At 39.8% G+C, this 26192-nt stretch overlaps 1 protein-coding gene across 3 annotated transcripts in view; it reads left to right on the top strand.

Moving 5' to 3' along the window:
* The first annotated feature begins 2097 nt into the window (after positions 1–2097).
* The window catches only part of LOC143883185 (uncharacterized), a 38118-nt gene continuing 14023 nt past the window's right edge, over positions 2098–26192 (top strand). The window contains exons 1-5 of one of the 3 annotated variants that reach the window (XM_077386545.1): positions 2098–2280; positions 2976–3045; positions 3157–3325; positions 3417–3652; positions 3732–3990. In XM_077386545.1, coding sequence (XP_077242660.1) covers positions 3026–3045; positions 3157–3325; positions 3417–3652; positions 3732–3990 — 684 coding nt within the window. In that variant the 5' untranslated portion in view covers positions 2098–2280; positions 2976–3025. The remainder of the gene's footprint in view (positions 2281–2975; positions 3046–3156; positions 3326–3416; positions 3653–3731; positions 3991–26192) is intronic. The other 2 variants (XM_077386538.1, XM_077386553.1) reach the window with 2 other exon arrangements.

Genomic DNA, 26192 nt, shown 5'->3' with positions numbered 1-26192 from the left:
TATATGTGCCTCCGCCCCTATTCAGAACGATCGCAACCGTTCAAGGAGTATATCAAGCAGCGTGAGTTGCTAATTTATTCTTCAAAGAGGTAATTATTGATCTTAAATTAATTATAATAACTAATGTAGACTCTAGGATCTTGGGCAAAAGCAAGATCAAAAAGAAAATTTAAAGAACTATGCCAATCTAATTTCCGCTGCGCATAGCTATTTTGCCGGAAGGGCATAACCTTCTTTCATTGAGTTGGTCTAACCTAGTCGCCTTTTGGTGATTCGGTCCTTCACGACCGACCAAGCCCAAAAATGGGTGTAAACAATATGGTTGTCAAATGAAATGAGAGTGAGGAGTGTCATTACAAAATAAGAGAATGTCTTCTCCAAAAATTTTATATAGTGTGTGGCCTTACAGTCCAGTATTTTTCAGAAAAATACTATATGGCCCACTCCATAAGATGGTCCAAACCGTCCATTTGTTGGGCCACAACATAAATAGGTTACGCTTCATAAATCATTTCCACAGGATGATCCTAACCCTGGGATCTACAAAGGGATTATTGCACATTAGATCCTAGGGTTAGGATCATCCTATGAAATTGATTTATGGGGCACAACCCAACAAATGGACGGTTTTTGGATCATCCTATGGAGTGGGCCGTGGAATACTTTTTGAAAAATATTGGACACGCCGTATAAAATGTCATCTTCTTCATTTTCCAGCTACCTGAAACCATGGCAATCAACTTTATAAAATGATGAAAATTATCATTGTCAATGTGTCAAAACCAATGTGAGGTGGAAAAATCTCATTTCCTTTCGGATGGGATCATGAATCCTTATTTCCTTAAGATGTGCATTTTTCCTTGCCAACTCATATGATAGAGACGGACTTCCGAAGTAGAATTTCATGAAAACGATAAACAAACATGGAGTAGATGATGTGGCATAGAGAAATATCTAATCTTTCCCTCTATTCTCCATGCACACTAGGGAGATAATTAGACAAAGCATAAGGCTTCATATGCTTGTTTTTATACCATGGAAAGTGGAGTGAAGTGAAGTGAAGTGGAATAGAAGTGAAGTGAAGTAGAATGGAAGATGGTGTGCTTAATTGGTTGTGCAAAAAAAGAAAAAGAAAAGTAAACTACAAGAAACCATGAGTGCTAATATCAATTAATTATCTACCTTCACCACCCATGCTTTCATTACTTGTTTGTCCGATTTAACAACTTTCTTACAATCAGAAAAGATAAAAATTAGAACTGATTGTGAGACTAAAACTGATTATTGGACTTAAAATTAAGGCCGTATTTTGTTTTGGATTTTCAGAACTGATTGTTTGAGTTTAGTAATCAAGTTTGGAGTCACAATTGGTTCTTCAAATCTAAAGGCTTGTTCATTTAAGATAATGCCAACCAATTGTGGGCCTATTGGACCTAAATTTACATTTAGGCCCTGATCATCTCATATTATGATGACCGATTGTATGCCCTAAACCTGTTATTGGACACAAATTTAAGGGCGATGATAAATTCGCACCCCTTGAAGGATAATTCGCACCCCTGTAAATGTGAATAGACGTCAAAAAGAGTTGAAGTCCGCCACATACACTCATTTAAAGGGGTGCAATGCGAATTTATCATCGCCCAAATTTAACCCCAAACTGATTATTGGACTCAAAATTCCGTTTAAATTTGAGTCCAATAATCAGTTTAGCACTCACAATCAGTTGCCATAATCTTAAACGAACACAACCTTAATTTAGCACCCAATAATCAGTTTGGCCCCATAATCAGTTGCAGCAATCTATCTAAACGAAAAAAAGGCCTAAAACAAACAAATAAAGGCCAGCAATCATTTTTTTTTTGACTCAAATCAAAGGGTGAATTATCCTACAGAGGGTGCGAATTTATCATCTCCCAAATCAAAATTCAAAACAAAGACTTGTCAAGACTCTAGAATAGATGTCTTAGCGTACGCCTATTTTACTTTCGTTTTTATTTTCCGGTGTCCAATCCGTGACTTGCATTCTTCTCACGTGTACACTGACCCTGTCACGTGACAACCATTTTCTAATTTCCGCACCAAAAAGCAAAGCGTACGAATAAAAAAAATAGAAAAGTCCGACGCTCTCTCCTCTTCTCATTTCCTTTCTCTCTCACTTTCCCTCCTCCTCCGTATTTCGTATAAATGTTATTGACTCAGAGCTAGGGTTTTTAGGGTTTTAGGGTTTTTAGGGTTTTTTCAAGAAATTGCGATCGAGCTCTTGAATCACTCAACCAGGTTAGTGTGATTATCTCCTTTTTAGATGAGGAATTTTGGTCTGTTTTGGCACGGATCACATCTTTTTTCTGTGAAAATTTCATTTTCTTTTAGGGTTCAGATCTTTTCCAGACTAGTTCTTTTTTATGTTACTGTTTGATGGATAATGTCTTTTATAAATTTTAGCTTGATTGATTGTGTTAGTTTCCAGAATTCTGCGGAAAGAAAAAAAAGAAATTAAGAATTTGTTGTTGTTTTATTAGCTAATTTGCGTGCATTTGGGAAGGGAACTTTTGTCTTGATTTATTTTATGTTAGTCTTGATGCAATTTTTGAAAAAAAAATGGTTCAGTCGACCGCTCTTATCGGTGTCATGTGTAGATCTTTGGGTCTTTTTCTATTAGCAATTAGGTTCCTTATTCTTCATTCCTTGACTCTTCTTTCTATTTCTCAATAAAAGTTATCATATAACATCTATCATTTTAATGATATTTTGCGTCTGATTAACTTTCTTTATTTTATTTTCTGGTTCGCCTTCCACGCTCTTCTCACCTCTTTGTTGTTTGAAGATGCATCAGACCACGTATCTTATTTTATTCCCTGATTTTACATCCACACGCCACTTTGTTTTGTGGGTGTATGGGGAAAATGCCAAGTGCATTTTTTGAACTTCTTAAAGGTTATGTGACCTCATTTTCTCTGGAAGTGGATTTTCAGTGTATCTGGAGACTTGATCAATTCTCATCACGAAGAATATCTAACATAGCATGCTTCCTATGATCGTATTATATGTTTTCACATTTCTAAATCAGAATAAAATTGTGTATTTTATTTTATATTCTTTTTTCAGTTATTATTTTAGCTTTCAGAAGTGTGCTCATCAATGACTAAAATGCAGCTACTGTGTTACTGGCCATGGAGTTCAAACCCTGACAAACATCATTTGCGGATATACTGATGAAGTTTGTAAAGAGCATCAATGTGATTACCAATTTGGTTGTAGAACAGAAGATGATAAGTTGGACTACATGATAGTCCATCATTTTCCGCTATACGTGAGAAACATGGTATTTGACAAGGAGCTTAACCCCACTTATAGTTTGGATATGTTCATTCTGTTAATACTGATTTTCTGACTCTAATCAAACTCATTTGCAGAGTATATTTTCATTCAAGGCATCAAAGAGATCACCATTTGTGCTTCGGGCGGTTTTTTTCTTCTTTGTCACAGCATTTGGACTGTATATTTTCTCTGTCTCTCTAAAGCAGATAAGCATAACACCAAAGAAAATTCCACCCATTTTGGAAAAAAAGGACATGCATTGTGACACAGTTGGCATTCCGCCTGAGGAGATGCTCTATGTACATTTTCCACGACCCAAAACTTATAGCCGGTATTGCACTTATACTCGTTCAATGTTCACTTTTGCATTCATTATTGCAATTTCCAATTCATTGAGTTGGTTTGGTCAGGGCTGAATGTGCGTGTACACCTGTCCGGTTCTTTGTTATCTTATCCATGCAAAGATCGGGAAGTGGGTGGTTTGAAACCTTGTTAAACAGCCACGCCAACATCAGTTCGAATGGAGAAATCTTTTCTGTTAAAGGAAGGAGAAGTAACATTTCAACTATCCTATCAACTTTAGATACTGTCTATAGCTTAGACTGGTTTAGTAGTGCTGCAAAAAATGAATGTGTGGCTGCGGTTGGATTTAAGTGGATGCTGAACCAGGTTAGATATCCTTTCTTGTGTCTATTCTCACTGTCATTCTTGCACATTCATGAATAGCTTCTTCTTATTCCATCTTATGTATGGTTATCTTGTATCTAATTGATGATGGTTATTAGGCATGTGACCTACTTGTTAGGCTCAACATCATTATCTAATGCTCAATTGTTGGGTTGTTGAATGAATAATTGAATGGATCTGTTGCAAGCTTAGTTATAAATTCCGTTTCGTTGTATATATATTTTTGGTCGGTGGTACAAGATGTATCCTGTGTTTCGTCTGTTTCTATGTTCCATTTCAATAAAGACGCTGCGATTGGAGATTTTATTTAAATAGTTAAAAATTTAAAAAATAAAAATAAAAACCACTATATCTATCAAATTTAACTAAAAGAAACATTTTATTACTTTAACATCAAATTTATTGCAATCTAACAATAAAACCAAGAAAAGTTAATCATACAATTTTAAGTGCTAATTATAAGTATTACTAATAAAAATAGGGAAGTGATATATTCGCCCCCTTTTTACTTGGTACTTCCCCCTCTAGTGTATTTATTAGTACTCTTTACACTATAGGGGGTTGCCCCAAGTAAAAATTAAGGAGCGAATATATCATTTCCTTAAAAATAAAGATTAAATTATTCAAATTTCTCACAGAAAAATTTTTATATCTCAAACATGTCATAATAAGTCCCTCCTATGGGCTTTCGTAAGACGGATCATCATATTCAATTGAATGATACCCCTTCAATTGGGAAAAAGAACATACATTGACATAGTTGTCATTCCGCCTGAGGAGATGCTCTAATGATGCATTGATTACATAAATTGTTGTCGTATTGAATTTCCCACAAGCCTTGAACATTTTAAAAATCCAAAATGTATCAATCCGTAGCTGGAGACAAACATTGTCTCGAACAGCATGGTATATTTTTTAATGACTAATGTTTATATCATATGACGCATACACATTGTTTTCATCCAACTGAAAAGCCGAGCCATATCAGGTGGTACATCTTTATATCAGCTAATACTGATCCCTTAAAATTTAAAATGTGAAACTGTATTCCACTAGTAAATATTTCCCTTGTTTGTATCAGATGACACATACGCTTTGTTTTTGTATCATCCCACTGAAAAACGAAGACATATCAGGCGGCACATCATGGTATTGGTATATTTTTTTGGATGACTAGTGTTTATATCATATAATGCATTCACTTCATTTTTGTATCATCCAATTGAAAAACCGAGCCATATCAGGTGGTACATCTTTATATTAGCTAATACTGATACCTTAAACTTTAAAACGTGACACTGTTTTCCACTAGGAAGTATTGCCCTTGATAAGGGGATATTGTATATCGCTTTCGGATGATTAATGTCTGTATCAGATGACACATGCGATTTGTTTCTGTATCATCCCACTGAAAAATCACGACATATCCCTTAGGGTGGCACATCTTTGTATCAACCGATACTTTAAACCATGAGTATCATATGCGTGATGTGTTTACCATCTTCCAGTAGATAGGATGTGCCCTTGATAAGGGATGGGAAGCTCACTAAAGTAGATTTTTTCGTGTGGAGAAATATCTAATGAAGGTCTAGGACCGTCCACCCTTAGGTCGCACTCTAAAGGAGAGGTACATACTACATAGGCAATAGTGGGTTTTTAAGGTGCAAACCTGGGTTTATGAACTTACATTTTTGAGAAATAACAATGATTAATTGATAAGGAAAGAGCAAAGCAGGATTTCCCAAAGAGAAGAAAACAAAAGTACTCAACTCAACTCAACTAAGCCTTTGTCCCAAAACTAGTTGGGGTTGTTGGGAAAGTTGCCTTATTTCCACCATGTGCGGTGGAGGAAATTTTGGAAACATACTTCCTTTAGGTTTTAGGAAACCTAGGTATAAAAGGGAATGTGAGTCCCTTTGTTGGGCGCGGCAAACACAAGTTTCTCTTGGTGAGGTGTGTCGGCTACCTCATGGATTGAGAGAGAGAAAAAGAGAGAGAGGAAAGAGGGAGAGAGAGAAGGGGAAAGAAGAAGTGGGTAGTCTTAGGTCTTCTTCTTGGAATTTTCTCTTGGTTTTTTCTCGGGTTATCTCTTGTGTACGATCTTGGTTTGAGTGGAACAAGGAAAGGGTTGTAGGTTTTGGGTTTAATCCACTGTAATCCTTGTATATTGTTTTTTTTTCTCATAGTAGAAGATTGTGTTTCTCGCCCGTGGAGTAGGCTTGGCCGAACCACGTAAATCTTGGTGTTCATCTTGTGGCTTGCTTGTGTTATTTTACTTTTCCATTTAATTTGTGCGTGATCGGATCGTTTTGCCCGACGGATTTTCTCAACAAGTGGTATAAGAGCTGTGGTTGGAGCGATTGTCAAGGCCGAGTGGAGTGATCGTGTGTGTTGTGGTTAGATCGCGGTTAGAGCGATCTTTGGGACTAGAAAGATTGTTCAAGAAAGATTCTTGTTCGAGGTGAGCGATACACCGAAAACTGCGAAGTAATCTCAGATGGCGGTAAAATCAAGTTCTACTCAGTTCAACATCGACAGATTTTAAGGGCAGTTTCACCCTATGGCAGATGAGGGTGAAGGACATCCTAGTTCAACAGGGCTTGGCTAACGTGTTGAAGGGAAAGGATGGGAAGACGGAGAAGATGACGGGTGCCGAATGGGAAGCCATAGAGTTAAAGGCGGTCAACACGATTCCACTATGTCTGGCAGATAATGTTATGTTTAACGTTATGGAAGAAGAAGATGCGCCTAAATTATGGGAGAAGTTGGAAAAGCTTTATATGTCAAAAAGCTTGGCCAACCGGTTGTATCTGAAGAGGCAATTATACTGGCTGAAGTTGCAGGAACGCGTAGATCTTCTGGAACACATCACGGTGTTCAACGGGCTTGTGGATCAACTCCACAAGATTGATGAAAAGTTGAAGGAAGAAGACAAGGCCCTTTTGCTTCTTACTTCGCTTCCTGATTCGTATGACAACCTGGTGACGACTTCATTGTACGGTAAGGACACGATAAAGTTAGAGGAAGTCATGGGCTTTTATCGAATGAGATGCGAAAGAAACCTATTCTTGGTGGAAATGAAGACCATGGGTTGGTTGTTCATGGTGGGAATCAAAGAAGAAGGTCGTCTGACAGGGGATCAGGAAAAGGCAGGTCAAGATCTAAGGTCGGCGGAAAGGGTGTGCAATGTTACCGTTGCAAAGAATATGGCCAGTTGGCCACATCAAGCGGGATTGTCCAAAGCGTGCTGACCAGGCGGACAATGGTGCTACGAATACTGTGGTTGCGGTAACGGATGAATAGAGCGAAATGTTTGGTGACGTTCTCACAGTCTCCACAGGTAATCACAACTCTCCTCATGGTGAGTGGATTTTAGATTCAGGGTGCTTTGTTCATGTATGCTCTAGGAGAGAATATTTTGATACGTTCGAGGAGACAAGGGCGGGTGTAGTGTTCTTGTGTGACGGGTCTACTTGTGACGTTACAGGAGTTGGGACAGTGAAGATCAAGATGTTCGATGGAGTGGTTCGTGCTTTGGGTGTTATGGTGTATGTTCCAAATCTACGGAAGAATCTAGTATCTCTTAGTCGGTTGGAATCCAGGGGTTGCAAGTTTTCAGCTGCAGGTGGAGCCATGAAAATCACACGCAGCTGAATGGTTCTGACGAGAGGAGAGAAGTGTGGTAGATTATATTGTTTGGTCGGGGACACGGTGACTAATGTTCCTAAGATCTCGATGATTAGTTAGAAACAGAGTGGTAGCGCGTGCACGCGTAGAGTCTCTTTCGCAGTTGGTGCAGAGAAAGGTTTTCAGGTTGCAGACGATGGTGAGAGGATGATAGTACCTACGTTGGGGAGGATGGATCGAGATGCCTCTCCAAGGTTGACTGGGTGAGTCAACGGGTTGGCAGCTACACATGTGCATTGGCCGTGTTGATCGAATCAGAAGTCAGAACCAAGTTGATTTGAGGGTGTGTAATTGGTACTTTGGAAGGCCAATGGTGGTGTGCAACGATAGCTGACCGGTGGTGACATCAACAGAAAAATCTTCAGGTGGCTGGGAAATAAGCCAAGGTGGAGATTGTTGGGAAAGTTGCCTTATTTCCATCATGTGCGGTGGAGGAAATTTTGGAAACATGTTTCCTTTAGGTTTTAGGAAACCTAGGTATAAAAGGAAACGTGAGTCCCTTTGTTGGGCGCGACAAATACGAGTTTCTCTTGGTGAGGTGTGTCGGCTACCTCATGGATTGAGAGAGAGAAAAAGAGAGAGAGGAAAGAGGGAGAGAGAGAAGGGGAAAGAAGAAGTGGGTATTCTTGGGTTTTCTTTTGGGGTCTTCTTCTTGGAGTTTTCTCTTGGGTTTTTTCTTGGGTTATCTCTTGTGTACGATCTTGGTTTGAGTGAAACAAGGAAAGGTTTGCGGGTTTTGGGTTTAATCCATTGTAATCCTTGTATATTGTTTTTTTCTCATAGTGGAAGATCGTGTTTCTTGCCCGTAGTGTAGGCTTGGCTGAACCATGTAAATCTTGGTGTTCATCTTGTGGCTTGCTTGTGTTATTTTACTTTTCCGTTTGATTTGTACGTGATCAGATCGTTTTGCCCGACGGATTTTGGCAATAGGGTCGGCTAATGAATCCTTTAGAATATTTTCATGAAGAAGGTGAAAGGATCTACTCGGCTCAAATTGACTAAGTCTAATCCTTACACTAGTTGGTTTCGTCTACATGGATCATTTTCTTTCCTTCTCTCCTATCCAAGGTCATGTTCTCTGTTATGTTCCTAGCCCTCAAGTCTTTCCTCAGAGTTTCTACCCAAGCTGTTTTCGGTTTGCCCCTACCTCCTTTTACTCCATTAACTTGGCATGAGTCACTTCTTCTCACTGGAGCATCCAAAGGCCTAGTTGGATATGCCTAAACCATCTTAAGCGGTGCTCTCTCATCTTCTCCTCAATTGGTGCCACCCCCACCTTTTTACGGATGTCTTCATTTTTAATTCGATCTAATCTTGTGTGGCCGTACATCTATCTAAGCATTCGTATCTCCGCTACACTCATCTTATGCACATGCTGCTTCTTGGTGGCCCAACATTTTGAGCTGTACAGCATGGCTGGCCTCACAACTGTCTTACAAAACTTTCCCTTCAACTTAGTAGGTATTTTACGGTCACACAGAACTCCTGAAGCATGCTTCCACTTCAACCAACCTGCTCTTATTCTGTGGTTAACATCCTCTTTAATGTCTCCTTCCTTACGTAGGATTGAACCAAGATAGCGAAAGATATCCCTCTTAGGTACCTCCTGTCTAGTCATATTTACTACATCCTCGCCCCGTCTCCTTACTGTTTTTTTTTGAAAATTGACAAAATGTATTGATAATCATACGAAGATTACATGATAAAGGGACCAGGAGTCCCCCATGAACCATCATATGAGGTCCTAGGAGATATGTTCGGAACCCTGGACAGGTCCAAGTTTTTCCTTTTTACATTCCTCTGTACCACAAAACACTAATAATTCAAAAACTATGATTTTCCTAGAAGACCATTCCTACAAGTACCACTTGGTAAAACGACACAACATCTTTGCGATCTTCAAACGAAGATCTTGAGGGAACCCTTCAGAAATTAAAGCTAGCTTTCATGCGACCTTCCACGAAGATCATGACAACCATGTCTATGCTAATGAGAAAGACATCACCAAACCTAAGAACACCTCCTTAATTCACAGAGAAAATAATCAATCTCGGCTTGCAGCTCCTTTTCTTTAGGGAAGAAGACAATAGCGAACTCGTACGGGTACTTCTTCCATTGTGTCCGAGCTGATGGCAATCAGTTTCTCTAACTTCCGGATGCAAAGCAATCGGTTGACCTCCCAACTGAGGCGATGCTCCCTTTTCTCATCCGCAAGACTGTTCTTGAAGAAGCGAAGTTTGTAAACTAGCAATCAAATATCCTTAATGTTGCGGGTGCCTGTGAAAGGGAAGAGCTCCTCCATGTTTTGTAGAAAATCCTCTTTAAGCTGGTTCCACTGTCTTTTTAGGGTTCTTTTAACGATCCCTCTCGGAGTGGGCGCTTCAACAGAAGCTTTGGTTTCATCATACCGTAAGTGTTCCACCTCATTTGAAAGCTCAATCTAGGGGGAGCAGTCCACTGGTTGCAACCTTCTATGCTTAAATGTTTGAACTTCCGGGGAGAAAACGCTACTGCCTTCCATTTTTAGACTCGCCAAAAATGGTGCACTTTCCTTTTCCTGAATGTCCATGAATCTACCTTATAGGTACGAACCGTCTAAACTACCAATTAATGGGCCCCACCGAAATGTAGACGTGCAAAGCAAGAAATACTATGAAATAGACGCCACCTCCCAGATAATATCCACGCTAACAACAAGCCATTTGTCACTTAAACCGTGAATGTATTTATATCTCCTCAAAGATGCTATTCCCAAGATTAGAATTTTGCATAATCTCTTTACTTCCCTGCCTAGAGCCATCGTTTCCATAGCCTCTAGCTTATTCTGGCAAAAAAGCCCAATCTCTAGAGACCTCGATTTTGCGAAGAACAATCCATATTCCACCTAGAGCCATCGCTTTTGAAAGGTCCTTTTCCTAAAAAAATTATAATAAAAGAGGGGAGTTGAGGACTCTCCTCCAGTTTTGGCGACCTAGCAATTGTTGCAGAAATTTACTAGCCCTATGGCTTCCAGACTTTAAAAATGGAGCCAGACAGCTCAAATCTTTTACTGGTTAACCAAGGATACAATTCATTAGATTACCCAGGATTTTCTTGGGTTTAATGTTTGATTTTCCGTGTCTCGAAAAAGCCGTCGTTCGGCGCCGGGCCTTGATATTGTCAGAATGATCCTGCGATCTAAGCTCCACACCTATAGGAGGAGAAATTAGACCTAGCAAACAGGTAACCCGCGTGGGTACGGGTACAACCCGTGCGGGTACAGGTAAGAAATACCGGCACGGGTACGGGTAGCCTTTCATTAACCTGGAACCCACCCGGGCGGGTCCGGGTAACCCGACAAATTTAAAGAAGAAATTATATATATTTACCAAGTGAAATTATATGATGAATGGGTGTATGAACACATAAAGGTGGTACGATGGATGTACAAGCCTTGATATTTAATCCAACAGCAGCTTCTTAACAAGTCAGCTGCTGTTGGATCAAATATCAAGGATGGGATGATGAGTATATGTTTATACGCCCATTCATCATACAATTTTTCATTTACTTTAACAAGTGTTTTTTTTTGTACAACCAAAGATACCAGTCACGTCATAGTCTGATTGCTTTGACTTGTTTTGTTGGCCCACCCACATAGTCTATTTTTTATATTTAGTGTTTAGGCCTTAAGAATAAAAAGTTGAAAACCGAATGGCGGATAACCCGCGGGCACCAAACCCCGACCTAGACCCACCCGCGGGTCACGGGTACGGGTATTTTTTTTCGCGGGTAATGAAATTGGTACCCGTACCCCTGCGGGCTGGGTGTACCCACGGGTACGGGTCCCATTTTGCCAGGTTTAGGAGAAATGGCTATTTTTGGATCACCCAGAACTGGACCTACGTCCAATAGGTCAGTCTTGGAGGGACCAGTCCAAAAGGACTGAAAATTTTGAATTTTGAATTTCAAAAACGAAGAAGGCGCAGGCGAGCCAGACCCACCAGGTTTGTCTGGCTGAGCCAAGGTCGGTCCAGATGCAGTTCGCTGATCGGAGGAATCACCTCTGCCTGAATTGATGGTATTATGGGCGCAAACTCCCGGGGCCTTCTAACCTAGAGTCTAAGGGACGACCAAAGGTTCCTTAGATCCTGATGGAGGCCGGAAAAAAGAACCGAATTTCATGGAATCAACCCGGGCAGAGGGGGCCCTGAAAGAGACCTTACGAATATGAGAAGACTTCTGTACCAGTCTTGGGATTGGGGGCGAAGATGCTTGAAGCCTTGAAGTTCTATGCCTATTTTGAAGCAGATGTCCTGTACTCAGATCTGAACAAAGGACCTGGTTTCAAACCAATCCGAAGTAAGAATAAGGGCCAATGCGTGCATCATTTGGTTGCCTTTCATTCTTACATCCAGAACTTTTCCCAGAGCCTCCACAGTTGAAGTTGCCCATACATGAAGAGGGATCCCAATAAAATTAACCGAGATATCCTTTTCTTCTAGTCTTTTCACCGCCCGCCATGCGAGAAGGGAATGAAGGAAGTTATCGCACGCCTTCCATTTTCAGGATTTTAGATGCCATATCTACGCTATCAAACATGAAGAGGACCTCATAAGGGCCAAGGATGCCTGGCATAGAGAGAGACGGAATCTTCCATAAAGTCTTAGCTCGATTCCATATATCAGCAAGATTCCAATTCCACCATTTTATTCTACCAACCATACATGATTTAAGGAGGTGTTTACAGTCCTCCACCTCCTTCCCGGAAATGGTTAAAGGCGGAATCCCATTCTCCGATCCGGCAAAGATGTCCCCAGAGTCTGGCCAGAGACCTTTAAGACTTACATCTGTTGATTTATGAATGAAAAGTCCTGATGGTGGACCCCGCTAAGATTTACCTTTTGCTTTCAGGACCTTACAGCATCGACAATCTCTTCGCCAACGAAAATTTAAATAACCGCATTTCGAGCAGGTCCAGTCCCTCCTCATCTCTCGTACTTTTTCTTCGGCCTTCTTTTCCTGCCTGAGGAGGTAGACAGTTGTGCCCCGTCTCCTTACATTACTAAAGTTGAACTCCATATACTTTACTTTTTCCTCAGCCTTCTTTTCCTGCCTGAGGAGGTAGACAGTTGTGCCCCGTCTCCTTACATTACTAAAGTTGAACTCCATATACTCTATTGTGTCAAGTTTGTCACCAAACAATTCATATTACGATATTGAATGCCAATCATCGTAGTTTCTGTTTGAATTAATGAATTTGGATGAAAAATGAATAATTGGCCATTTTTATTCTTTATTTATAATTTTTTATTATACATATTTTTTATATTTGAATGAATCTTACGATTTACAATCCGAATGAGGCTTAGCTGATCTTATGACTAAGGAGTCAACAAGAACAATTAGAACTTGACCAGATTTTATCTGTGGTCCGTATTTGGATATACATACATTTTCACAAATAAACTGTCCGAGGACAATTATTGTGGATGTCTTCTCACAATAATCGTGATGGAGAAAGCACCAAGTCAAATCGAATGGATGAAAAATGATGTTCCTGCATGAATAGGGATTATAAATTCTTAGCGGGTTTTGGTCTCGTTACTCGGAGGTTCGAATCCTTCCGTCCCAGACCGATTCTATCAAAACAAAGATTTTTCTCTTTAACAATCTTTTGTTTAAGAGTATAAGGTATAAGGTTGGATACAATATGATCCAATCTTTCTTTCTGAGTTCTAATGATTCTTCTATGAATCGTAGATTCCTTTCTATTTTAAAACAGCTATACTCTCATATACATGCATTTATCCATAGATCATGTATCTGCATGCATAACATAACAGCCTTTTCCTTTTTATTTGTTATTTGTATTATTTTTGTGTTCGAGGGAAGCGACATATCGTACCATATTCCACTAAATAGGTATCTGTAATATGATCCAAGTCCAAGTGTTGAAATAAATTGATGAGATTTAGCCCCATCGGATCCTGTCATCCAGGAACTTGTTCGACAATACCGTAATGAAAGGAACATAGGAGTTTGTCGCTAGGGATTTGACCAAATAGGATCGTCCACTTCCTATAGAACCTATCACTAAAATACCCCTAGAAGGGGCGCGGTACAAAGTTCATGGTGCAGAACTCTTTTGATTCATCCTATTGGCTTTGCTCATCTGAAATGGAGATCTTCCAAATTGGGGAATATCAATGAAGCCCCTTTAGCATCCCATTCATAATACTCATTGGTTTTTTCTTTAGAGTTGGATTCAAAAAAAAAAAAAAAAACACAATGGACTAGCCCATAACTAATAACTATAGAACTAATAACCAGCTCATTGCTTCGTATTATCGAGATCCAAGAGAATTGATGTGTATTCGAATAATCGGAGCTAGTAATCGCCGATATGCTCATATCGGTGATGTTATTGTTGCTGTAATCAAAGAAGCAGTACCCAATATGCCACGGCACGAGCTGACGACAGCCATGCACCACCTGTGTCCGCATTCCCGAAGGCACCCCTCTCTTTCAAGAGGATTCACGGCATGTCAAGCCCTGGTAAGGTTCTTCGCTTTGCATCGAATTAAACCACATGCTCCACCGCTTGTGCGGGCCCCCATCTTTTTACTTCCCGTAACTCTTCCTCAACCAGGCTTGGGCAGAATAGCAGAGCAAATACAAGTATTAGTAGCATAGCAAAGCAAAAATGCGTTCCTCGTCATTAATATGTTTGCTCGCGGTAATTGTGGCCTATCGGAAAAATCGACGACTGCATCTTTGATGCACTGCTAGTACATCATCTGAGAATTTGAAATTGGCTAGTTGTAAATAGCCCCAGGGCCTGGAGTTTGCTCCCAGCAATATAGCCATCCCTACCTTCTCACGTCATAGGGGTGTCACTGGATCCAGACGGTCCGATGGATCGTCCGAATCCAAATGTTAATGAATGGGATCTAAACATATGAATTGGATCCATGGGCATATTTCAGATCATCAAATATGGGATCCGAAAAATTTTGGATTGTGTATGGGCACGCCACAGATGCCCATTGGATAGTCATGATCCGAAATGGTTTACAAAAATACCCTCCAAATTTTATTAATGCTAACCGTTCTATGAAGGGTATTTTGGTCAAAATCTATCTTATCACTTAATGAATCAGATGGGAATGCGATTTCACTTATTTCAGTCGTTTCATTTCATCATTTCGCGAAGGAAAAGAGAGAGGGGTTTTGTTCTTTATGCATCATATTCTTTGATAATAGTTATACATTATATTTGTGTATGTAATTTTGATTAGTTTTATTGTTTACAAGCATTATTATACACATAGATTAAACATACATAAATTTTTAACTTAGTTGAAGAAAATGCATAGAGACACACTAATAGTGGACTGCCATTCTATCTCTTTTAAAAAAAATTAATTGTTTACTTAGCTTAGTGAGACATAATAGGACACTCTGATGGACGGTCCGAATTAAAATGGATCGTGATCATGACATGGAAGGTAGGATCCGAAGAACAATCCGGCTCCGACCCGACCGATAAAGAATTTGAATGGATCGTGACTGTGACATAGGTGGATCCGACCCGAAGTGGATCCGTTGACACCCCTATCACGTCAATCCCACGAGCCTCTTATCCATTCTCATTCGATCAAGGGCGGGGGAGTAAGTGGAAATGCTAGAATTCTAACTTTATGACAGGACCTACGGGCCAAGGGACAGTCTCAGGTGGACAGTTTCTATGGGGCGTAGGCCTCCCAAAAGGTAACGGAGGCGTGCAAAGGTTTCCTTGGGCCGGACGGAGATTGGCCCTCGAGTGCAAAGGCAGAAGGGAGTGACTGCATTTTCCAACTGAAATGGAATATTGTTATTGGTGAAGCCTGATCTCAGTCTAATCTGGAAAGTAGTGCACACTTTACGGGGGGGTTGCAGGGGGGTTTTAGGAGACGCCATAGAGAGGTGTGAGGGTTTGTAAGCTTTTCTTCAGAATAGTGGAATCGTTGGCTTGTCGCTCTGCCGTGGACGTAGCCCATACCAAACTGGTTGGGTGAACCACGTAAATCTGTGTGTTCTGTGTGTGATCTTTCGTTTTATCTTTGCATTGTTATTTTGCTGCGTTGGTAATTCCTAACAAATATGACTACCGAAATTGCATTGTACATCTAGAATAGGCCTAAGAAGACATGATTCCAGGCAGATACGTGGCATGTCCCCCCTCTTCTAGGTCCGTCACAAAGGAAACGAAAACCAAGATTTTCTTTATCAGGTATCAAACGTGAGCTACGGACAAATAGAACACCTTTCAGTAGTATCAATACAGTCACATGGATCATAAATGCATGAATGAAATTGTAGCAGTGGAAACAAACTTTTTTATTTATTTATTTATTTCCTTCGCTTCGACCCCACAAGAATTTGTCGATATTTCCGATTGAATCTTGAGCTGAGGCAACTATTCAATCAAATGATATTGAGCATGTTTCCCATCTCTTCTTGAGAAACAAGTGGGGTATTTCTTTACAAAATTGTGTTCAATTTCATATGTGGCAATTGTGCCAAGATCTCTTCTTTAGTTGGGGGAAGAATCAGCACGAATCGGAATTTCTGGGTCCAATAGGAAGAATAGGTATACGAAGAAGCCCCATCAAATAGAGATTTTTTCTTTCGACCATATTTCGATTGTTGATACGATATATAAGGACCGCTACTACAAGCAGTACTACACCTTTGATTGTGAAATATCGATTGCTTGTTGAACACTGTGAATCATGCGACCCCAATTACGATTTACGATTCAATTCCGATTTTCAATACATTGTGTGAAACAGAGAAGAAAACAAAAATAGCAAAAAAAAAAAAAACACGGCATCACCACAACATAGGCAGCTCTAAGTTTGTCAACAGATCATATAACACAAAAGGAGTTATATGTGAAACAGAGTAGTTCGAAGAAGTGTTTTTAACTCAGCTTTAAATGTAGAAGGGGTAACAGTCATTGAAGCTTAAGACCATCGGAGAGGGTGAAGGGTCCACCCCCTTTTTCCGTAATGCACTTTACCAACTCTTGCAACTTTCATGGGCAGCTCTTTCAGCTTTAATGGCCAAACCATCGATAATAATGATGCGGATATTGAAGCCTAAAAGGATCCTGGTTACTGTGCATGTGGTTTTATGAAGATGAGTTAAATACCTAGAGGTCATAAGAAGCTGAATTATTCTTGTTTCCCAAAAAAACTAGTAGTTAGTGTTACTGTTAAGGATACAAACATAACATAATGTTTCTAGTTTTTTAATGGCTGTTTCTATTTTTTGTTGCCTGTAAGTTATGTTCATGTGTCTGTATATCTCACATAAGTTATTTGTAGGGAGTGACCTAAGACCCTTTTATATAAAGGAGCTTAGGTCCTTTGGTTTCTATGCTAAATCAGTCAAGATGTAGCCTTTATTGCACATAGAAACTCAAGTCTTGCTGGGGGTCACAGCCTTCCCTGATTAATAAATCTTTGTTATTGTATTTATTCTCCAAAACGTATGGTTTCAAAGGGAAATCACAAGTATTTTTTTTTCTTGTTTTTTATAGTCCATATTTTAACTTTGTATTAGAGCTAGAACAAATAGTTTCAATGATCCTTTAGGACTTAACCCTTCATTAGAGGTATTTTTCCCTTCTCATCTTCCTTTATTTTTTAATTTTAAAAAATAAATTAAAAAATAAACTCCTATTCCATGTATATCCTAGTTCTAATTGGTGGCCATTCTATTTTCCTTTTGGATTGGAACATTTCGATATTTCAGCCATTTCGAAAAAGTCACTATGACGGGTTGGATTTTTTTCACATCGGAAGCGTGGAATTGAGGGGGTTTGATGTGTTCTAACCTTTCCATTTGTTTGGGAAGGTTAGAAGATATCAAATGCCTAACAAATGACTGGTTTCAAAACTAGAAACAGGCCAGAATGACTAGAACAAAGTAGAAAAAATAGCAAAAAAATGGCAAAACTAGAAACAGGCCTGAATGACCAAAACTAACCGAATTGAATGGAACAGATGAAAGCGACCAAAAGAGATTGGAATTTCAATCTGAACATTTCTTTCTAGTTTTGTTCTGTTTTCAGAATGAAACACTTTGGGAGTTCTGGCCAGAATGAAAGAAAATTGATAACTAAGCTTGCGAATGATGTATAACATCATAAACAAGGAGTTTCAGATAAGCACTAGATGAAGCTTGAAGGCCTGTACGTGACAAAATCACTCAGGAATCATTTATATATCAAGCATCTATTGTATATTCTTCAAATGAAGTAGGTAAGTAAATCCTAATCATCTGAATAAGTTTAATAACATTTTTTTGAATGGCTAGTAAGTTTAATAACAATGTTTTTTCGACTGTCAAATATTGAATTTAGGCTTGGTGGAGGCCAAAGTTCGAGCAATTTGGGTTGGGGTTAGAACAAGGAAGCAGGATTCGTTTCTCTAGGCGGGGAATCGCGATTCCCCGGAACTCGAATCCGATTCGAATCCCCGAAAATTGGGAATCGGGGTTCGGAATCGTCGGAACCCTGATTCCCAATTTTGGGAACCCCAATTCCCAGGCGATTCCCTGCGATTCCCCACCGAATCCCAACTCCCCAGCGACTCCCGACGAATCCCCGGCGAATCTCCGCCGACTCTCTGGCAAACCCACGATTCTCGCTTCCAACCATCCCCGGAGCCTTCGATTCCCGAATCGAATCCCGCTTTCGATTCTCGCCCTGCCAACCTTGGGTTAGAAACTGTGGATCGAGAGTATCGAGAGTGACTCCCTCAAAACGATACAATGGCTTAAAAAGGAGAACCCTCCCATTGGAGGTTTAAATTCTTGTTTAGAGAGATCTTTTATTTTTGGTGGAATATGGATTATTCTTTCTTCCATATTCATCGTGAAGGCAACCACTTAGCACATTGTTTGACAAATTTTAGCTTTTATTATTCTATTTTGGTAGTTTGCTGGGAGATGCCTAATTTGTAGTTTGTCTTTTGTTTCCTTAAAATTTATTAGATCATGTACTCCATCTCGATTCTCGGTTCAGTGTGCTTTTATTTATAACATTTTACTTGTTAAAAAAAAAGGATAAAACCTTACTTCAATGCCTGATGTTGAGTATAACAACTAGAAAGAAATCACTCAAAAGGAGTAAAGAATGAAAAATTCAGAAAAAGGACAAAAAATTGCTAAACTAAAAATAAACCGGAACCACCATAATGAGTGGTTCGAAGCAAATCTAAAAGGTGGAAGCTTCTATCTCACAGAAAAGAAAATCGGTGATTCCAACTAAGTAAAGGATTTGATTATGAGGAAAGATGAGTGGATTGGTAACGTTAGATGGATCATAGGAAAAGGTAATATTGCCTTTTTGGACCGATAAATGGATTCGTTAAATTTGACGCTACTAGTCTAGGATGTTATAAAGGTATTGGTGAGTTCTTCCTACTTTGGCTATAGGTGTCGTGAGATGTAATTTTTTGGGAATCCCTAGTATTCGTAGCAGGTAAGATTTTTGTGCATTTGTTGATTTTTTGTTTCTTGAGGTAAGGTGGTATGTCTCCCTCATGTACTTTTTGTCACTCCTTGGCATTCCAAGTGTTTGTTGCAGGTAAGTTTTTTTGTATTAGTTTTGTGGATCTGAAGGTAAAGTGGTATGATGCCCCCTCTTTGTACTCTTTTAACATATCAAAAAATTTAAGGTGCCAACCCAAGTTCCTACAAGTTAAAAATACTGGTACCACTAGAATGACCGTAATAGACTGCTACGATGGAACAAACTAGATTGTCTAAAATATATTGAAATTCCATCCTGAACATTTGTCTTCAGTTTTATTCCCTTTTTGTACCAGAACATTCGGCGTTCCGACTGAAATAGAATGAAATTGATAACTAAGCGTACGAATGATGTGTTGTATAACATCATAAGGAGTTGTAGAGAAGCTCTAGATGAAGTTTGAAAGCTTCTACATGATTATATCACTCAGGAATCAGTTATACCACTAGAAACGATTGTATATTCTCTGATAATATGAAAAAAGTTTAATAAAATTGTTTGTCAACATCAAGTATTTAAGTTAGGCTCGAGGATGAGAATACGACTCTAATTATATTCTCTCTTCCCTCTTCATATGAGCATCTTGTCATTACTCCACTCTGTAACAAGGATGAGAATAGTATGGAGGATGCTGCAACAACCCTCCTCGCAAATGAGATGAGGAAAAGTGTTTTTGATGATGATAACCAGGCATGGCAAAGGAATAGGGTTGTGGAAGTAAGGGAAGATCCATGTTGAAGTCTTGATCTAGTATGAAGAACATGGAGTGCTTTATCAGCTAATTTGGATTTGGCATAAAAAAAAAACTGCCATAAACTCAAGAGAAATAAGAAAAGAATTTTAAAATCTCTGATCCAATCAGTGTAGTGTAGGATAATTCTGATGATGTTGAAATGGTCCATTTTGTGACCATGAGTTGTGATTGCTGCCCGGATGAGTAGATTCTTGATTCGAGTTGCTAGTCCCATCACATATCTCCATATGGGGATGACACCTACAAGATACTATCTTGATGGGGAATAACATACCTTGTAGGACTGTTAGTGTATAGACAATTAAAAATTAGGAGCATGATGGGGTTGTGTGAATGTTGATGGATATTTGATATTTTAGAAAACCGCGAAATACCTTCTCAACAAGGATCAGACATGTTGTGCAACAAAACGTAAAGAAGAGTTGCACAGAAATACAATCACACGAGAGCACAAGATTTATGTAGTTCAACAGTGTGCCTACTTTAACTCGAGAAGAGTTTCACTATTTCGGTTTAGGATTACAAACTCCCATCAAGGGCCCTAGCGCATACCCCACCACCAGCACCTCACATCTCGGCACAATGGAACACGACCCCCCCCGCTATCCCACTCTACTAAACTTGTTCCTGTAATCTTCTTCTTGGCCAAGAAAACTAAAAAAAAAACTCGTAACCCTAGTATTTGGCTTATATCAATGCCACTACATCAATAAATTACCAGCTAGACCTGCACGTGCGTCGTGCACGTTGGTCTGTCGGATGCTGGATAATGCTAGAATACAATACATTTGCACAACAAACATGTTCCGATTTGAAGAAGAGTCTCATCTCTTTGGGTACCTTACTCTAAAGGTGCAGGACACAACTATAGTCGAATCATGAAGGTTGTGAAGGGTGATCTGGTTCTTTTGAAGGAACATTGTTTTAGGATCTTGATTTTGAGTCATCATGATTGTGGCATGTGTATGGGCCATGTGAGTGACCATGATTTCACTGAGCTAAGAAAATGGGGTTTGATATGTTGATAAAAGACTGGAGAGATAGGCTTCTGTGAGTAAGTGTGTTTGGACTTTGGAAAGCACTAGATAGTGAAGTTCATGGATTCTTTCCTCCCCTGGGCCGAATCCGGGTCGACATGTCTCCACACATGTATCAGACATGGATTCACGTTGGACACGCCTGGATTCTTTTCGTAGCCACGTCCTGCACGAATCCTGTTTTTTCGGGCGAATCCTACCCATCATTGTCTCTTTTAAAATGCGAATCCTGTATATTTTCCCCTTAAACGTGTTTCCCTCCTAACTTTTTTTATATGAAGGCACAACCCATACTCTTTTAATAAAAACCCTAGTGCCACAACCCTAGAACATAGACCCCCCTTCCTTGTTCTACTCTCTTAATAAAATCTCTAAGGCCTCTACTCCTCATCCTCAAAATTTTCATAAATATATAAACCTAGGCTATACATATATATGGGCTTACTATTCCTGCGCTCGAGCTTAGATAAGCTTATCTGCGCTCGAGTGCAGAAACAGGGTGGGCCCACATTGTTGGGGTGATCAAAAGCATTCATTTGGAAGGACCTATCATAGATAGGGTGGTCACAAAAAAATCAGCGCCATTAAATCATCCTAACCCTTCCATTTGTGGAGGGGAAAAATGGGCAGATTTGTGGACAAACAATGTCTGTCCATTTTCCCCTTCACTGTTGGATGGGTTAGGATGATTGTATGGATCTGTTTTTTGGTACACACCATATCTATGGAAGGGCCTTCCAAATGGATACTTTGGATCACCCTATAAATGTGGGCCCATATGATTATCAGCACTCGAGCGCAGATAAGCTATCTGCGCTCGAGCTTGTAAACTTATATATATATATATATATATATATATATATATAGAGAGAGAGAGAGAGAGAGAGAGAGAGAGAGAGAGAGAGAGAGAGAGAGAGAGAACATTTCCTACACACTTGTGTAGGTAAGTTACCTATACACTAGCTTAAAATACAGTGGGGGCCCACATTGTTTGGGTGATCCAAACAATTCATTTGAATGGTCCTCGTATAGATAGGGTGTCCACAAAAAATCAGATCCATAGGATCATCCCAACCCTACGATTTGTGGAGGTAAAATGGACGTGTATAAACCTTCACAAATTAGTCCATTTTTTGCCTCCATAGTTTGAATGGTTAGGATGATCCTATGGATCTGATTTTTTGTGGACACCCTATCTATGTGAGGATCATTCAAATGAATGGTTTGGATCACCCAAACAATGTGGGCCCCCACTGTATTTTAAGCTAGTGTGTAGGTAACTTACCTACACAAGTGTGTAGGAAATGTTCTCTCATATATATATATAAACCTTCACAAATTAGTCCATTTTTTGCCTCCATAGTTTGAATGGTTAGGATGATCCTATGGATCTGATTTTTTGTGGACACCCTATCTATGGGAGGACCATTCAAATGAATGGTTTGGATCACCCAAACAATGTGGGCCCCCACTGTATTTTAAGCTAGTGTGTAGGTAACTTGCCTACACAAGTGTGTAGGAAATGTTCTCTCATATAGATAGGGTGTCCACAAAAAATCAGATCCATATGATCATCCTAACCATTCAAACTATGGAGGCAAAAAATGGACTAATTTGTGAAGGTTTATACACGTCCATTTTACCTCCACAAATCATAGGGTTGGGATGATCCTATGGATCTGATTTTTTGTGGACACCCTATCTCTGTGAGGACCATTCAAATGAATGGTTTGGATCACCCAAACAATGTGGGCCCCCACTGTATTTTAAGCTAGTGTGTAGGTAACTTACCTACACAAGTGTGTAGGAAATGTTTTCTCTCTCTCTCTCTCTATATATATATATATGAGGGCGAGGTTTCTGAGCATATATAGGTTGCTGAAAATATATATTTAAAATTTATTTATTTATTTATTTTTTGATAAAGGTGACAATCAAGAAATTTATTTTATTTAAAAATTACCAAATCCACGAATCCTACTTTTTGGGGTTTGCTGAATCCGACACCTCGAATCCGTGTCAGATCCTGACACGCGAATCTGAATCCATGCAACACAGATTATGAAGGATACGCTTGGATACATACATCCAGATCTATCTAAGTGACTAGGCAAGAGTCGCTTCAAAAGGGAGATCTTGGTATTTTGTGTTGTTTGTAGATGATTCACGAGAAAGGTCTAGTTGTATATCCCTCCAGATCAAAGATGCGGTTTTATTTTTTTAACTTTCAAATAGTGGAAGCTTGGTTTAGAGGCCGACTAGAAGAAGTTGAAGTGATTGAGGATTTACAATTGTAGTGAATTTCAGGAGTAGTTTGAGAAGTTCTTCAAAGACGAAGGTATTGTTCGACAATACACCAATACTGGTACTCTATACCAGAATGTTGCTATAGAATGGATGAATCAAATGCTCCTTGAAAAGGCACATTGTATGCTCTCAAATGTTGTTTTGTCATGAGATTTTGGTTAAAAAACAGTGACCACAACCTGTTTGCTGGTTTATAGATCTCTTTCTGCGTCGATCAGATGTAAAACTCCTAATGAGGTACTACTCTAGAAAGAGATGCAACCTACTCTGGAAGGAGACTTCCACAACTTTGTAACAAAAAATATGCTACTCTTAACAAAAAATATACTTCTCTTAACAAAAAAATGGAGAGTGTGAGGGGTGGGAAGCTTGGAAGCCAACCAGTAAACAGTAGCAATCGGAACCAGGGGGGAACTATTGGAAGGACTGGAATTGCAACAACTGTGGATATTTAAATTTCAGTTGGAGGAGAAAATGTCGGTGGTGCACATATTTTCATTAGAAGAAGAAGGAATCCACTGCAGTGACGCCAGTAAACAACGATGGGGGAAACACGAAGAAGGTGGGTGGCCGGACTCGGGAACATTATCTACTAGGATGGAAGGCGGAATCCCTCTCCTATCGATTTCTAGAAAAGAAATAGACGTCCGGTGCCATTTTTTAAAATCTTGTCTGATTGGTCGAATAAGGGAGAAAGGAAGAAGGGTTGATGATCTTTGGTACTGGGCAGAAAGCTTTGGGGTATTCCGTCTCTTCTGAGACCAAGCATTTTGGCTGAAAATGATGTCCTCTTCATGTTTGATTGCGAAGATTTAGCGCTAAAAGTCCTAAAAATGAAGGAAGAAGCATGCGCTGACCACCTTCTTTTCTTGAAAAAGTGGGATACTGAGTACCACCAAGGAGCGGAGGAATTTTGGGTTAATTTCCATGGTATCCCCCTCCATGGTTGGGCGATATCCATGGTTGAAGCCCTAGGAAATTGCCTTGGATCGGTGTTGGAAGTAAGAATGAAACAAAACAGTGGTCAGTGTATGAGTTATGCATCGGCGAGAATCCTCACCCCCAAATGGAGGTTAGCATACCCATTTCTACGCTTGCAAATCCAGAACTCAATTTTTATGATTGGTGTGGAGTTTCAGGAACAGGCTACATGCTTTCAATCCATGGCAGAATCATTGGTAGGGCCAACATCCCCCCTTTCGGCGAAGTTGCCCTCTCGCCGGGACGACACTCAGGATTATTCAAAAAAGGGACGAATGGTTACTTTCGCCCCAGAAGCTGTTAGAAAGCAGAACTGTGATCGGACGGGAGACGGTGCAAATCGACAAATTGATAGGAACATGGGGCCTATAGTGGGCCATTATGGGGAGTTCTCGAAATTCAAATTCAAATTCAAAATTCAACATTCAAAAAGAGTATCCAGCAAAGAAAGTAGAGACAATGACATTTGGAGAAATGAACAGGTGGCGTCAGGAAAACGGGGATAAGGTAATTTTAAATTCAGTGGGGTTGGAAGCTAAAGCCAAGCGAGCTTTGGGTATTCTTCAAAGGAGTGCGGGCGGGCCCAGTTTCAAAAAAAGGGTATTGAAGGAAATAAATAATTTTACGCGTGAGTGGAGAAGAAAAGGTGATTTCCCTACTGTTGTTTCACAAAAGAACAAGCAAGAAAAGTCGGGCATTAAAAATCAAAGAAGCGGTGTCATTCAGCCTCTATTTCCGATTAAAGAGTTCTCGGCCACGCCCCTGGGAAGGGTTCTCTCGAACCTCTTTTCGATGGCGGTGGTTCCTGTTTAAACCTGAAAGTCTGTCTTGTTGGGAGTTCAATCCTTGGTCCCAATGAGGATGTGATTTTGGAACATAAGAGGATTGGGGGAAGATAGGAAGATGCGTTTAATTAAAGATTTTGTCTTTCAGCGTCAACTAGATCTAGTGGCTATTTCGGAATAAAAAATAATGGGAGTGACAGACCAAATCATTACCAAACTATGGGGCAGGAGTAATCGGGAATGGGTTTTTGCCGTCGATAGGATCAGCTGGGGGAACTATTGTAATATGGAAAGAAAGGAAATTTATTAGCGAAGAGTAAAGATTGGCAGGTATTCAATCACATTCCTATTCACTTCATCAGAATGGGACCTGATAAGGAATTGGTGGGCCACTATATGGGACATAACGATCCGGAACCTAAACCTAGATGGGTGGCTCCACCGAGTGGATGGCTTAAACTCAGTTCCGATGGAAGCTCTGTAGGCAATCCTGGCAGGGGAGGGATTGGAGGTCTAATTAGGGATGACAAAAAACAGATTATTATGTCTTTTTCGGAGCAGGAGATTGTGATGCAAATGAGGCAGAGATCAAAGCTTTGCTTTTTGGCTTACGATGGGCTTATGAGTCAAATTTGAGGTCACTCATAGTGGAAGGGGACTCCACGAATGCGGTGGGATGGGCCTCCGGTACATCAGCAGGGCCATGGCGTCCCCATAATGTAATAGCAAAAGTTTTCGACCTTATGTGGGTGCTAAAACCGAGAATTGAGCACCGACGAAGAACAGAAAACGAAGAGGCGGATGTGCTGGCCAATGCAGGAGTTCTACTAGAGGAAGTCACAGTCTTCCCCTCTTTGTAATTCCTTGTATGGAATGTACTTGGACTTCGGTCCACTTTTGTATAAGGGTGGGAACAACTTGTCCCAACCATTATTCAATAAAATTTTGTCAATTTAAAAAAAAAAAAAAAAAACCTCCTAATGAGGTAATGTCTGCTCAATCTGCTGATTGTTCAAGCCTCAAAGTTTTTGGTTTCCCTACTCATGTTCATGTTAATAATGGTAAAT

Source organism: Tasmannia lanceolata, unplaced genomic scaffold (assembly GCF_043159265.1).
Source record: "Tasmannia lanceolata isolate RefF3 unplaced genomic scaffold, GAP_Taslan_0.1 ptg000002l, whole genome shotgun sequence".
In the NCBI taxonomy this organism is placed as follows: Eukaryota; Viridiplantae; Streptophyta; class Magnoliopsida; order Canellales; family Winteraceae; genus Tasmannia; species Tasmannia lanceolata.
The sequence above is the reverse complement of the archived record's forward strand: the minus strand, read 5'-3'. Positions and strand labels throughout refer to the sequence as shown.